Below are 16,196 nucleotides of genomic sequence, written 5' to 3' on the forward strand. Positions count from 1 at the left end.
GCAGCCTGGAGGCCTCACTCGCCCTGAGGGAAGCTACATTTTGCCAGAAATGAAGGAAAATGCAACTCCTTTACTTTCTCATTCTGCTGTCCCTTTCCTCATATTTTATTATTTTGTAAAACAGCCATGGCTGCCATGCTAATTATTCCTCCTGCAACACATAGTAGCTTCTAAATGGCCCAGCCGCTCTGTCTGCAGCTAGCCTCCTACAGCCCCAGCATGATAAACACCCCCAGCCTCTTTTTTCCTCTCTGCCTTCCCCTTCACTCCTCTCTTCCTCCTGTCCCTGTCTTCTCTACCCCTTAGTCATTTCACCACACCATTTTTCATGCTCTGATGCTGCATTATATTTTAGCTCTCCCTCTGCTTACTACATCATTTACTCCACCTCTCGTGTCCATTTTGCTCAGTCCAACTTCGCTGCAGGCTTTTAGAAAGAAAAACAGAGAAAAAAATGCACTGCAGTCAAAGGCAAAACCCCCAAAACCTGAGCCCAGTTTACTGCCACTGCTCGACCTGTGTGTGTCGAGAGGGGATGAATGAACGTGCTTGTGCTTGTATCATTTTGGTAGTCGTAAGCCTGCTTGAGACTTTTCTTCAATTTGAATGTGCCGTCAGGAGCCTGTAGATGCCGTGACAAGCCTCTCTGGCCATTTAGTCCGGAGGCCACAGGAGTGTCAGCATACTCTGATTCCAGGATGTACACATTTGTGTTCCATCTAGGGCCACCAACATATCTATGGTAGTCATATTTATGTTCTATGTGGCTCTGCTGAAAAAAGAAAAATCTAATTAAAAAATGCATGTTTACATGTAAATATACAATATTGCTTAATTTCAAAGGCAAGGCGGATATACCGTAGAGAGAAGTCTTGGTTATATGCCCTGTATGCTGTATACAGAGTTGGCAATTTAAGCTGGCCAACTTAAAAGAATAATTTAATATTTCGTGAAATATATTGATTTGTTTTCTTGGTCAAAGTTAGATGAGAAGATTGAAACCACTCCCGTGTCTGTACAGTAATGTAGCTGGAGCAAGCAGTCAGTTAGCTTATCTTAGCACAAAGACTGGAATCAGATGGGAACAGCTAGCCTGGCTCTGTCCAAAGGTAACAGATTCCACCTAGCAGCACCTCTGAAGCTCACTAATTACACGTTATGTCTCTTTTGTTTAACCCATGCAAAAACTGAAGTGTAAAAAAACACAAGTTGTGGTTTTATTGGGAGTTAGGTGTGGGACTATTTCTTCTTGGAGTCTCTGCTTCTTGCCTGGCAACCTCAGCTGCCGTTCGTTAAAAAGCATGTAACTCCCCCTCAAACCACTGATTAAACTAGATACAGTTTTGTTTCCCCCTGCTGTCTTTATGCTAAGCAAGGCTAACCAAGTACTGACTCCAGCTCTGTACTCTGCAGTCATGAGATTGACCCGGTCTGCTGTTGCAGAAAGTATAATTTAGCCCTCAGATAAGTTCTGAGTAACCCGGATTCATTTGTTAACTTATTGAATAAATAAACTTATTTGCAACTAACAATTATTTTCATTATTGATGAATTTGCTGGTTATTTTTTCATTTAGCAGTGTAATAAGGCCCATCACAAATCTTGCCCAATGTGATGTCTGCAAATTGCGCTCCAAACCTAAAGATATTCCTATTAAAATGATATTTTACAGCAAAAAGCAGCAACGTTCGTAATTGAGAAAGTGGAACCAGAGGATTTGGCATTTTTGCTTGAAAAATGACAATCACTTATCAACATAATTGTCTCTAATATCTCTAGCTCTAATATCACGTAAGTTTAAGTGAATAAGCTAGTTCAGAGTTTATCAATTAGCTGTTTGACATAACAATAGATAATAACAATAGAGATTTGTGTATTTTATTTGCATTTATCATTCTTACTTTTATTGACTGATAAGATTTACAACAAGCCCCACTTACATCAATCATGCATTTTCTTTGATTAGTATTTGGATCAGTATCATCCTACCTATCCATTTTCATATCCATTCTGTGTAACTGATAACAGTGTAACTTGTTTAAGCAATCATATTTGTTTCCTGTTGATATTGGCAGCAGCTTCATCTGATAGATTTCAGAAGGAAATGACATCCCGTGGACCTCCTCAGCGGTGGTAGTTGGAGCATCTCTGTCTCTGCTCATGTGGAATAATGCAGTCTGGTCACTTTGTTTTGGATGGTAGCGCTCTCGATTGGATGCTGCGTGAGACTTCCAGCTGAGCTCTGTCATTGGCTGAGGAGGAAGTAGAAGTTTGTCTGTCTGTCTGCCTTTCCGTTCCACTGCATTCGTAATCTTCTTCTCCCCCCTTTGCTTTTAGAGAAGGAACTCACTGCAGTGCAGATTAATCAGAGGGATTTAATTAACTTGGCCCCGGCACAAACATCAAACCTGGAGACAAGACAGGCTATAAACTCAGCCAATTATCTCCTGCTAGAAGGGGGTGGGTGGGTGAAACCCCCTCATGTCCTGGTCCCCTCATGACCACCCATCCTCCACCCCCCCATCAACCGCAGAGCTTTTTTTTACTAAACTGTCCCCTCATCTCACTTTAACTCCAGATACTAGCATTAGGGATGGAGCGTTGTATAGAGCAACCCTGAGCTTTGTTGATTACTCCTGTAAGTAACTTGAGTATCAGTAGCCTCAGTGAGTTCTTGCTCTCTTTTTGCCATTTTTACTGGCTCTATTGGCTGTAGGGATGGCACTATCTGTCGGTCGGTCTACCCCTTTGGTCCAGACTGAAATATCTCAACAACTATTAGATGGGTTGCCATGGAATTTAGTACAGACATTCATTGCTCCAGAGGATAAATCCTACTGACTTCGGTGATCCCCTGACTTGTCCCCTTGCACCATGAGGTTGACATTTGTAGTTCAGCATGAAATTTACTATTTACTATTGGATGGCGCCACTAGCAGATCAAAACTTTCACTTAATAATTAAATATAACATCTTCTGGATGGATTGGCACAAGTTTGGTACATACAGTCATGGTGCCCAGATGATGAACTCTGCTGACTTTGGTGACTGACTTTTCCTCTAGTGCCACCATACACTTGATATTTTGATTTTAATTGAAATATCTCAACAATTATTGAATGGATTGCTGTGAAATTTAGTACACACATTCATGGTCCCCGGAAGATGAATTGTAATAACTTTGATCCCTGACCCTCCCTCTAGGGCGACCGTCAGGTTAAGATTTCAGTTTGTCCAGCATTACAAACTGGACCCATGCCTACCTGTTAATAACATGTGGTCTGCGTCTGGCTATGTTATCTAGATAATGATGTGATTATGAGAACTTTACCTGTGATGTCTTGGCCACGTAGTGAGGCTTCTCAAGATATTTTGTTCTAAAAGACATGGTGTTGCTGCCAAACAGGAAGTAAAGCCCCATTTCTGCAGCAATTGGTGTACTGGCATGAGTTTCATATCTAAACTGTAGCATTAGCCACAAAAATAAAGCAGGACACCGCAGGGAGTTGAACCCCATCTCAGTAATCTGAGAGTCCATCACCAGTGTCTTTTGCTTTTTGTGGCTAAAATGTTAGGGAAAGCAAAACCTGCATTACATGTGGTTTGTGGTCAATGTCATGCTATTTTGAGAGACTGAGCTGCAGCCATGTAGCTTTGAAACTATATATAAAGTGCTGCAAGATGGTGGCGACTTCATCACATTCATAACAGTAAAATATTGTAAAACAACTTATCACCTTGTTATTCCTGTTTGGTTTTGGCATTTCTTTCGTTAGAACATCCAAAATAAGCACACAAGTCTGTCAATGGGTCAGAACACCGCTGCAAGATGGATTGCTACAATGTAACATCTCCGGTCTCTCTTTTGTTTGAGTGAGAGCGAGCTGTACCCAGCATGCTGTTCGGTGATTTAACAGTTAATAGGGGCCCCCTCTCAATACACTACACAGTGTGTACCAATAAATATACTAATAAATATGTCCCATAGATTCAGTTTGTCCAGCATTTTGATTTATGGACCAAATACCTGCAAAACTATTTACATTCCCGTCAGCCTCATTTGTACTGTTTTCAGTGCTAATTAGCAAATGGTAGCATGCTAACATGCTCAACTAAATTGGTGAAGATAGAAACATCATACCTGTATCACCTGTATCTTCTGATGCAGTGCTGTTGTTGGTATCAAAGGGCTCTAAGGTTAGTGATGTCAGATAGTCTTGGCTACGTTAGGTACTTGACTTAATTTCTCCAACATGCTCTGTGTGTACCTTGTGTGTTGGTTTGCTTCCCTGTGCTTTATATTTTTGCATGCTACATTACTTTAATTTTCTGTGATTGAGTGTTTATTAGTTAGTTCTGAGACTTGATCGGCCTAAAGGGCTATATGAATACATTAACTGGATGTTTTAAATGTGTATCTTGTAATGAAGAAAATGAGTTAAAAAGTAAAGAAAAGTCAGTTTTAATTATTGTGCCTATATTTAGAGATCAATATTGGCAAATTGAAATATCACAAGCAGCACAGGCATAAACATACAGCCTTACACAACTCCCATGCACCCTGCTGCAGCTGCTGCTGCCATGTTACAGTGTAGTCATGGCAACCAAGACAATGTCTGCTGTAGCATGGGGATGGTGTTTTGCTGTTAGTTTTTAGGATAGGAAAGAATGTCAGTCCTATATCATGTGCATGTTTGTTTTGTGAAGGCACACATCACTAGGTGTGTGTGTGTGTGTGTGTGTGTGTGTGTGTGTGTGTGTGTGTGTTTCTGCTGATTTGAGGTATTATGGTTTATTAATGATTCACCTTGAAGTCACCTTGCTCTGCATCCAAGGTCCAAAAAGCAGCCAGCCTGCCAGCTTCTCTCCAGCCATAGATACCTGATACCTGCATGTACTCTGTGTGTGTGTGTGTGTGTGTGTGTGTGTGCGTGCGTGCACACAGTATTCCCCACATAATTTTATCCTTGTCAGGGTAGAAAGCTTCTCACTGAAAGCTATACCAGTGAAATTCTTTTAGTTGAGTTCACAGCTCCCTAAGGCAGTGCTGGGCTTCCTCTGGTGTGTGTCAGGGTGTGTGAAGTCATCCCGCTAACCTTTACAACTCCACTTACCACCAAACACTCTCTTCTGTACAGCCAGCCAACGGGGGGCTACCTGCTTAAACTCACTGACTCCAATCATCCATCTGTGAGTCTCTAGTCAAATCATCAGTTGCGCAAGTTGAATTGTCAAATGGCCATTTTCTATACTGCCTGTGTTACTGTCCACATGATAAAAGCCTAAGCTAAACACAAAATGAGCAACAAGTCTGCAGTATGCTAGCTGAGGAGAGAGCACTCCTCACATTACTTAGCATGTGCTGTTGGCGTTTTTACTTACCTCCAGTGGTTTAACTTCTCACCTTGCTGCAGTGATACAGAAGTGAACTCGAAAGTGTATCAGTACACCATGCACCTAACCACACCTATCAGTGATGCTGGATGTGGTCAGAGGTGCAACACATTTGAAACTTTGCACCAGAGGGCAGTGAAACACTGATTTTTCAACATGGTATTAAGTTACTCTTAAAGTCCTGGGATGCACTTTGAGCATCTTAAAAACAACTCATGGAAATCCTTTTCTGAAACACACCTACCTCTACCCTTCCATGATTACAAACTGGACCCATGCCTGCCTGTTAATGCATGTGGTCTGCGTCTGGCTATGTTATCTAGATAATGATGTGATTATGAGAACTTTACCTGTGATGTCTCACCAGTGTCTTTTGCTTTTTGTGGCTAAAATGTTAGGGAAAGCAAAACCTGCATTACATGTGGTTTGTGGTCAATGTCATGCTATTTTGAGAGACTGAGCTGCAGCCATGTAGCTTTGAAACTATATATAAAGCGCTGCAAGATGGCGGCGACTTCATCACATTCATAACAGTAAAATATTGTAAAACAACTTATCACTTTGTTATTCCTGTTGCTTGGTTTTGGCATTTCTTTTGTTAGAACATCCAAAATAAGCACAAAAGTCTGGCCTTTTCTACTATTTGAAACAGGTCAGAACAACGCTGCAAGAGGCGCATCTCACAACATCTACTGTATTTAAGTTACATCGCTGATGCTTGAAATGTTTGAGTTTAGTGAAACAAAATGGCAAATGTACAAGACTTTGCTTCAGTGTAACATCTGATATCTCTGGTCTCTCTTTCTTCAGCTGTTGTTGAACGTGTTGTAGTGGAGCGAGCTGTACCCAGCCTGCGACTTTGCTACAATGTAACATCTCCGGTCTCTCTTTTGTTTGAGTGAGAGCGAGCTGTACCCAGCATGCTGTTCGGTGATTTAACAGTTAATAGGGGCCCCCTCTCAATACACTACACAGTGTGTACCAATAAATATACTAATAAATATGTCCCATAGATCTCAAGAGCTCACACTCCACACTGCACTCCCTTGGGTCCTCAGCAATACACCCGCCAAGTGTGAAGTCGATCAGATGAACAGTTCTTGAGAAAATCGAAGGACAGACGGACAGACATTCCTTCCTTTATAGTTAGATTTTTGTTGCCCACATTATGATTGGACCTCATTATGCAAAAAATGATGCTGTTGTATGGGCTCTATTATACTATTCAAATATAAAGAAATTATAATATGTGCTAGTAGTTCTTGCTTTATGTATATGGATGTTTATTTATTTCATGTGTATCCTAAACACAGTTCAGTGATAAAATCCTAACGCACTAGGGAGGGATTCCGCATCAGAGCTGAGAGAATTGGAGGAAAAAACTTTGACAAGGGCCCATGGATGTGTTTGGGGCAGCGATAGAAGCTACAACCTTTAGCAAAATTGCCAGACTTGCTTGAGATAAAAATAAGAGGGTGCCTGTCAACTTATTTGGCAGGTTTTGTTACATTAAAAATGTAGCCTCTACAGATGTCATTTACTTCTGGCTGTGATCCGATCACAGTGCAACCCAGACCACGTCCAGATATGGTCTGGCAGATCCCATTGTATTCAGATTGCCCCAGGAAATTGGTTAGCAGAGGTGGTAAGCCCATGTCTGATGTAGCTCACTGCTAGTTTTCCCCGAAGCTTAATAAGCCTATGATATATTTCATAAAAATGTTATTTTGTTATTATTAAAAGTTAAAATATTATTATTTCTTCTTACATAAGAAGAAGACGGTGTAGTCCCTCATTCGTCCAGGAGTGTTCTATCATAGAAAAGGTTTCAGTCGTAGTCATCTGGACACTGTTTTCAGAATCAAGACGTTTCGGCTCCCATCCGGAAGTCATTCTCAATTGTGAAAAAAGCTTAAATTTCCAGTTCCCGTCCCATTTTTTCACATTTGAGAATGACTTCCGGATGGGAGCCGAAACGTCTTGATTCTGAAAACAGTGTCCAGATGACTACGACTGAAACCTTTTCTACGATACATAAGAAGAAATAATCTCTATTTCAGGTGAGGCGAAGCGCCTCCACTACAGAGAATGCAATGTAATCTTTGTGATTCTAAGTTAATCAACGGTTACTTCGTTAGCGTACAAAAACCTACAGCTCCCATGAAAATGTAGTGGTGGGGAATCAGAATCAGAATCAGATTCTGATTCTGATTCTGATTCTGAAGCACCATAACTTGGTTTCATCCATATCCATAAAACTCACCAACACTATCTTCTAAAGTAATTTTTTATATATCACCAGCAGTTTAGATTGACTCAAACATTTTTGAGGTTAGCAAGTAAACCCGTGTTTTTGCAGACTTCATTGTTGGCTTGTTTCAAGCTTGAGCTACAATGTCTCAGAACTTTAGCCTACTGAAAAGCATCAGAGAGACTGAAGTGATGGTAAGGAAAATGTAGTCTTCTGCATTTGAACCATGAATGACCCAGTTAGGAGGTGAGCTTTCAACAAATCGAGCCAACAGGGAATGTTTCAGCTTTTGTATTCATCTGCTGACAGCTCCTGTCACAGTCTGTACATGCCACAGATCTGCAAGACCCCGCCAAAGTTTCTCTCCGACAGTGATGGAGTTGAGCTTTTTCACTACATTATTTCTGTTCATCATACTGTTGATATGGATGCTGTGACACTTTGGTCTAATTAGATCAAATTTTGAGCTCAGGTAAACTTGATCTGCTAGCAGAAACAGCTGATGAATCCTGATTGCACCATAAGGTTTGGAGACATGACCACAACACTTTTTCACATTCTGTGTTCTCTTTATTTTATTTTTCAGAACATGGATAAGACACAGCTCCCATCTGTGACGCTGATCGTGGGCTGTGGAGTGTCTTCACTGACATTGTTGCTGCTCATCATCATCTATGTGTCTGTCTGGAGGTGAGATAAAGCATCATGCTCTGGAAACATTCAGCATTGAGCTGCGATTAATTCAAGATGGACGCGTCAGAGCAGTTCAACAGGTGCAAGGATATGTACTGTACAGTGTGCACTTTGATACGCACCTGTCAGTTAACCTGAAACACAAAAGAGGATAGTGTTACTAATAGAAAATTAGAGATTACTCTGCTAGGATGTGCTTGAAGAGAAGTTTCAGTAAAACATTTCATGTGTAACTTTTTCCTTCTCTGTGACTCTTCCTGTCTTTAAATGGAACATGGGAAGTCAAGTACACAGAAATATGACTTACATTGGTGGTCCTTGTTGTCCAGCAGATCAAGTACTGACATTCAAACCTTCTCCATTTTAAACTTCCTATAGAAAGAAGGCAGTTTACTGCATTTTGGTTCCAAACATGCTGAGAAAGGTCCAATTCATGTAGCCTGGTAGTCCGGTTCCAGACCTCAGCATCACCACTCACATCTCCTATTCATTCACCACCAGGTGTTGTGCACATTGACACTGGTGGCATATGATACACGTCGAAAGACCTGCACCCATCGTTTCATGTATCCTGCACACTGGCTGCGTCTTGACATTTGCTGGAATAGCTCGTCCTGGCAGCTGTTACTTGACTGCTACTTCTGGCTGTATGACATTTTCTGTGTTCTACGGGCGTCAACTGACACAAATGAAATTGCGAGGCAATCTGCAATGCGGCCGAAGTGTGTTGGACTTAAGGATGGGGGCATCATCTTCCTACATAGCTTGTTAGACCCCTAGCTACACGCATTAAAAATAACGACAGAAAAACGGGCACAAAATTGGTGCACTGACATCGATGCAGCTGCACAGGTTGCTGTAAGTTGAGTTGCAGAAAAAGCAGCTCTTACATCTGCATATTGCTTCGACTGATGGTGTGAAAAAAATAGAGTAGGATCCAGGATGTCAGCTAACATGCTGTTAAGGATTTTCTTGTTGTATATAGTGATTTTGTGTTTGTCAATAAAGTTTTTTTTTATCCTGAGCAGGAAGGAGTTAAAAAAAATACTAGAAAACATGTTTTTTAATTTCTATATTTTATGTATACATTTTGAAGCAGCATGAGTTTAGGCACACATAATTCACCAACCATTTCGCACCTCACACACAACAAACGGACAAAGCACTTTATCATTTTTACCCATTCACACATACATGGCGGCAGAGCTGCCATGCCAGGTGCTGTCCTGTCCATTGGGAGCAACTCGGGCTTCAGGACACTTCGACATGTGGACAGGAGGAGCCGGGCCGAACTGCCAACCTGCTCTACCTCCTGAGCCACAGCCGCCCAACAAGAGAGAACATTTAGTTACAATAACACTTTGTGAGCCTTGAGTAGAGAAACGTGACTGTTTTCAAATCTGGTTGAATTTTTAAAAAAGCTAACAGATTGGACATACCTCACATCTAACACCCTAAAAGAAGCGACACACTCATTTATGGGGACACTGCTCTCTTCCTAATGTAGCAACAAGGCTAAAGTTTATGTCGTGCACCCTGTGGCTGTAAAGCGGAGCGGCTGAAGTAGCTGAAACACAAAATGCATGGTTTATCATAATCAAACCATTCATAGCGTCTGGAGAAAGGCTTAACACTGAACCCTGTAGGATCCTGGCTGTAGGTTTGTGGTGCTAGATTCATCTGTAGTAAGGGTTCAGTGAAAACCACAATGAAAGATTTAAAAAAAATCTCTTTTCTGTCATTTTCTTGCAGGTACATTCGGTCTGAGCGCTCAGTCATCCTCATTAACTTCTGCCTCTCCATCATCTCCTCCAATGCCCTTATTCTCATTGGACAGACACAGACACGGAATAAGGTAAGGACTAAATCCCAAGACCAATGTATCGCTTTATCTAAGTTAGCATTTTCTGGATGTTATATGATCACAGTGATGCAGTTTGCCTGATTCAGAATCGTCCTGCTCACTTGTCTTCTCTGTCTTCTCTGTCTTCCCCTCTTGTTTCAGGTCTTATGCACCCTGATTGCTGCATTTCTTCATTTCTTCTTCCTGTCCTCGTTCTGCTGGGTTCTGACGGAGGCGTGGCAGTCGTACATGGCGGTGACGGGCCGCCTCAGGAATCGTATCATACGCAAGCGTTTCCTGTGTCTCGGCTGGGGTGGGCCTTCCGTCTGCTGTCCATCATGCCGTCCATCTGGTCTTTCTCATTTCTCCTGTGTTAATGTCCATTTGTATTTCCCTCCCAGGTCTCCCTGCACTAGTAGTGGCGATCTCAGTAGGATTCACCAAGGCAAAGGGATATGGAACACCAAGCTAGTAAGCATGCTTTCCTATAGATCCACTTGTATATACCTCCACCTCTTTAACTATTTATGCAGGGATATTACACATGGTTGGAGGTTTATGTCTGCAGCATAATTAACCTCTCTCTTTCTCTGTCTCATCTATCTTTTACCATCCTCATTCTTGTCATGCATACGCTACGTCCCTCCTCTTTACAACCCGTCATGTTTCATCCCCCTTCCCTGCCTCGTTCCTCCATCATCTCCATTTCTTCTAATCATACCTCTCTACAACTGTGTTTTCCTGCTCCTCTCTCGTAGCTGCTGGCTGTCTCTGGAAGGAGGTCTCCTCTATGCATTTGTTGGACCTGCTGCAGCTGTTGTCTTGGTATTTCTTCTTTCCTCTTTCATCTGTCTGTGTTGGTTTGCCTTTAAAATGTCTGCACTAATTCAACTTTAGACCATTAGCTCCCATCATGTAACGGACTTCATACAGTCACTTTTTAAAAAGCATATTGAGTCTGCATATATCCATGCATTTAGGGATTTCTTATTAATAATGTTAGTACTAATCATGAATTTGCATTTTAATTAGCAATAAATTGTAGAATATATAACGCAATAGATAATAAAAACATAAGATTAAATGAAACACAATATTAAAATGGGAAAAAGAAACACACCAGTCATTGTAAATGAAATTGTCAAACAACTATGGCCCTGGACACAGACAGTAAAATAATGATGGACACATAGTTAGTACATTGTAACATTTAAAGGTGCTACCTCATTATTTTAGCTATCATTGTTAATATAATAGAATTGTGTATTGTTATGTAGTTATATAATTATATAACAGGTAAGAATAGTACTTCAGTATAACAGTAAACAAATAAGAGCACTACAAAGGTAATAGCCCATGTCTCCTCCTTTTCCCTGTTTACTTTATCTTCTCTGCTTCTTCCTTTCCCTCTGTGCCTCCTCCCTTCCTTGGTTGTTTTTATTTCCATCCCTAGCTCTTCCTTTCCTGGCTTATTTCCTCCTTTTCTTCCCTGCCTCCTCCTTTTCTTGTTAACTTCCTAATTTCCTTCCCTGTGTCTTCCTTATTTACCTCATCTCTTCCCTACTTCTTTCTTTTCTTCCCTGCCTCCACCTTTCCTTTCCTACTTTCTCCTTTCCTTCCTGCCTTTTCCTTTTTCTTATTTACCTTCCCTTTTCCTTCCCTGCTTCTTTCTTTTCTTCCCTGCCTCCACCTTTCCTCATTTACTACCTTTACTTTTCCTGCCCTTCTTCTTCTTTTTCATTATATGCCTCCTCTTTTTTTCCCAACCTCTTTTCCTAACACTTGGTTATTAGTTCTACTCATGTTGCATTTTGGGCATCTGCTTAGCTAAACACATGATCAAAATGAGCTAACTTTAGCTCTGTGCTAAAGTGTCCAATAAATACAGTATAGATTACTGTTTACTTTAAAATGTCAGCGTTGAAGATTGGATTCAAATTTGCAAACTAATAAGTCATTTAAGCACCCTGTATTTTTTGGTTTACAACACAGACAACTACCATTCAATTTTATATACCATAGCCATCAAAAATACTAACTTCATGTTGGCTGGCAAATATTTGTTAAGATCTTAGGACACATCAAACATAATTCTACTCCATTTTGATTACTTTTCAAAACCATCAAAATCACCATTCAAGCTCTAATAAACTCCAGGGGCCAGATGCATACAACTTACACCTGAATCTGTGTATACGCACAAAGACATAAAAATGCACGCGCGTTCTTTTCGTCAGATTTATAAAGCAGCACGTACGCCTGATTCTGTTTTATAAATCTCAGTCATCGGGGAACTGGGCGCAGGAGTCTCATTTCCACTCCTGCAGCGAGCCATAAATGGGCGTAGAAACACTGTCCGCGCTGACCTGTCACCGACAAGACCGGCAAAGAAAATAAAGTGCTAATTCACCAGTTGTGTTGCATCGGTGAGGTTCTCCAACAGCACCAGAACAGCTGTCATTACGCACGACCATTATGCACTGCTGTGGCCCATAATAACTAATTCATCACATGTACCTGTAAACCACCATCGCAGTGATATCACAACCACCGTTATTAAACGTCAGAAGGATGAGCAGTGATACATTTGCAGAGCTCAAATTGAAACATTACAAAGTTTGACTTTGCAAAGTGCTTCAGAATTCAGGATAAAATGAAAAAGATCATTAACAAGGAAATAATCACCTTATATTTCACGTCCACCTCGTCATATCACCCGCAGCTATCTGAAGAAAACCGTGTGTGCGCCTGGTCTGAAGTATGCGTGAGGTGCCCGCATTCTGCCTTTATAAATACCAGTTTATGTGGATACATCTGGCCCCAGGTCATGATGGTAAACGTCCATCTTATGTTTTTGTACCAGTATAGAAGATAATGGATTCTGCAGCAGTTACATTCATACATCAGGTCATACACCTGATGTCTTTATTAGAATGATTATAGCCCAGTTAGGGTTCCACTTTCTTAGAGCTGCTGTTTAAATTTGAAGGACAGTCTTACATTAACCATAAAAATCATATGGAGACAAATTCATATTTAAATCGTCACCTCAACTCCCCTGATGGTCAACCTACATATGAGTTCAATCACAGGCATAAACACTGTGTCCTTGTTTCACTAATCAAATCCGTTAGCTACAGATTCACTGATTCACTTCCCAGTGCTTCTGTCCCACCTACAAGTCAACAGCTTGTTTTGGGTGTCCTTTTTACACAAGCAGCTTCTTTAATAAAGAGATACTGCTCCAGTTGGCACCCGTACTGGGGGCCTATCATTTTTATAGACTGTGAATCCTCAGAGCAGTAAAACTGTAGGAATTACTACAGTCAAGGATATCACCCTCCCCCCACCTTTGATTTTACACAGCTCATATTTTATGTTTATGATTTTTTCTTCAACACACAAAATGTATTTACATGTTAGCAATCCATCCTTGTAGTTTTTTTTTTACCTCTCATGCTTCATTGGGTGCCTGTTTTGGGTGGCACTAACATTTACGATGGTACAGTCTAGTATTTACAGTGCAGAGCCTACAGTAAGTATAACTAATGTGTGTGTGATGATATTTATGAGCATGCTGCCATTATCATCTTGTCATGACGATCATCAACATCATCATCAGAGTAGAGCTGCATGTTCTGACGTAATGAAACTGTCTTTGCTCTGCTTTAATCCTGTGCCTCTTCTCTTTGGCAGGTTAACATGGTTATTGGGATTCTCGTTTTTAACAAACTGGTGTCCAAAGACGGCATTACTGATATGAAACTAAAGGAGAGGGCGGGGTATGCCTTATACCACACATCCATTTTACACAGTGACCTATAACCAGCTTGATGGCTCAGCCAGAGGGGAGGGACTAGCACAGTTATTGGCTCTTTGCCTGAAATGATCCTTGGCCATCATTTACAACTTTGGCAAATTTGTTGAAAATGACACTTCATTTTTAACACCAGGAGGAGAAGAAATAAATGTGACTGAATTAATCAAAAATAAGATAAGAGACCAAAAGAAAATGTGTTTTCTCATATACAAGTAGCCAAGACTATAATTACTTCTACTAACTTAGAGCTAAATGGAGGATAGAAGAATGTTAGAAAGAACAAGAAAGATGTGGGGAAGGCTGTCTGGTTATTGGTCCTGCACAGACTGAGCAAGATGATGACTCATCTCATTGCTTTCTTTTAAGTTTCAAATGTGTCGCATTTTCCTCCAGCTGCTCTTTGTTTGCAGGTGTTGCTATTGATGTAAAGTTCTGTAAATCCATCTGTCTTTTTTCTCCTGTTTTGTTATTTCTAGTAGAGGGAAGCAGGGCAGCAAGACCCCACTAAAAATAAATTCACGGAAAAATACAGTTTAGTAGCTCTTGGCCATCAGTTCTATTGATAACATTGTACTCAACAGTACAAGTAACTGCTGAGATTGCGTAATGTGGTGACATTGCTCTGATGGAGCAAGAGATCGCAGAACTTACTTTGGTAAATACATTGTAATCATTACCAATAGAACCAATGGCCAGAGCTAGTAAAATAAAACCCAAGTGGTAATAAACCGTAGTTTCCCTTTCTTGCTACTAAGCTACTGTTGTAAGTCATTGTCATTCCACTGAATATGAGTTCAATCTCTGAGTTCAGATTAGCACAGCCTAGATTAGCACAAAGACTGAAAGCAAGAGAGACTGCTAACCTAGCTCTGTCAAATGTAAAAAAAAAACAACCTTCCAACAACTTCAAAGTTGTTGTTTTTTTATTCAAGATATCGTGGCAGTAGCAACTGGATCATTTGAACGTAAAATGGCAATGGTTCTATTTCAAGCTCCTTCTGTACTCACTGGAGACATATGATGCACGTCAAACATTGTATTCTGTGTAAGCCCACACGCCTGCAGTGACGCGCATTATTGCGTGTTTTTGCACATGATACGCTACTGTCCTAACGTTTGAAAACAAGTTGCAGTTTCACATTCTCTCCCAGATTGGCCTTGAATATATATATATATATTTTCTGCGGCATCAGTTAACGTGCGTCAAATGATGATATTCTACGAAGCGTTGTGTGTTTCACCTAAGGGTGAGCCCCCAAATTAACAATGTGGGGCCACCACCATGTGGGCTCAACACCTGCAACGATAGGTATAGTGTTCTGGTCCATTGCCAATCGGGCTACAGGTGAAGGCTGGGACCAGGGTATACAGTGCTAAATGTTGAAAACCTACACCATTGCAAATTTGAATAATAAATGGTACAAGATACTGTGGTTTTGCAACAGTTAGCGTTGGAGTTATTTTTTGACCAGCAACCACTGAGCTTAATGGCTGCACACAGCATCTTAAAAGTGCTGTCCTACTTGTGGGGTTACGACGACTGTCCTAACTCTCACAATACATAATGTGTTAATATGACAACTTTGGAGTTGTTGGAAAGTTTTTTTTTGTTTTTTTTTTTTTTACTTTTGACTGAGGCTGTCTCCCCTGGCCTCCTGCTGTTTTATGTTACTATAAACAGTTCCCAGAAACTGTATCAATCGCCTCATATGACTAGGTTTGGCAGCAAACAAGCATATTTTCCAAAATGTTGGGAATGCTCGTGTGTTAGATATAAGAAAACCTGCAACTGAAACTTTGCACATTGCTAAACTAGTTTTATTTGTAAATATGAATAGGTAAAGAACACTAAAATCTTTGGCATGAACATTGTCACTAACTACTTGGGACTTGAGTGAAAAAAGCTTTCAAAAAGCCATTGGTCAAACCAGAGCGCAAACATGCACCCTGCTCCCCTTTACCCCGCAGGCTGTTCTGTCTCCATTGGCATTGTTGGTGCATTCAGATGTTATTTTCTTTCTCTCTCTGAAAATGTTTGCTTTCTTCAATGATCTCTCTGTTCTACTGTACTTGTTTATGCTGTCTGAAATGTCATGTTTGCGTTTGCACAGAATCCCCTCTCTCTCACTCAGGGCTCTCCAATCAGGAACACATGAGTCTCAGAAGCCCCCTTCCATGTCATCAGTGATTGGGTA

The 16,196-nt window shown here is 40.8% G+C and overlaps 1 protein-coding gene across 14 annotated transcripts in view; it reads left to right on the plus strand.

The window, feature by feature from the left end:
• adgrb1a (adhesion G protein-coupled receptor B1a) overlaps window positions 1–16,196 on the plus strand; it is a 153,756-nt gene that overhangs the window by 115,557 nt on the left and 22,003 nt on the right. For 12 of the 14 annotated variants that reach the window (XM_044208682.1, XM_044208687.1, XM_044208685.1 and 9 more), the window contains 6 exons: window positions 8,232–8,335; window positions 10,091–10,193; window positions 10,344–10,494; window positions 10,583–10,652; window positions 10,940–11,006; window positions 13,878–13,963. In XM_044208682.1, coding sequence (XP_044064617.1) covers window positions 8,232–8,335; window positions 10,091–10,193; window positions 10,344–10,494; window positions 10,583–10,652; window positions 10,940–11,006; window positions 13,878–13,963 — 581 coding nt within the window. Of the gene's footprint in view, window positions 1–8,231; window positions 8,336–10,090; window positions 10,194–10,343; window positions 10,495–10,582; window positions 10,653–10,939; window positions 11,007–13,877; window positions 13,964–16,112; window positions 16,194–16,196 lie in introns of all 14 variants that reach the window. The other 2 variants (XM_044208684.1, XM_044208686.1) reach the window with 2 other exon arrangements.

The sequence above is a fragment of the Siniperca chuatsi genome, linkage group LG9 (genome assembly GCF_020085105.1).
Source record: "Siniperca chuatsi isolate FFG_IHB_CAS linkage group LG9, ASM2008510v1, whole genome shotgun sequence".
Taxonomy (NCBI): Eukaryota; Metazoa; Chordata; class Actinopteri; order Centrarchiformes; family Sinipercidae; genus Siniperca; species Siniperca chuatsi.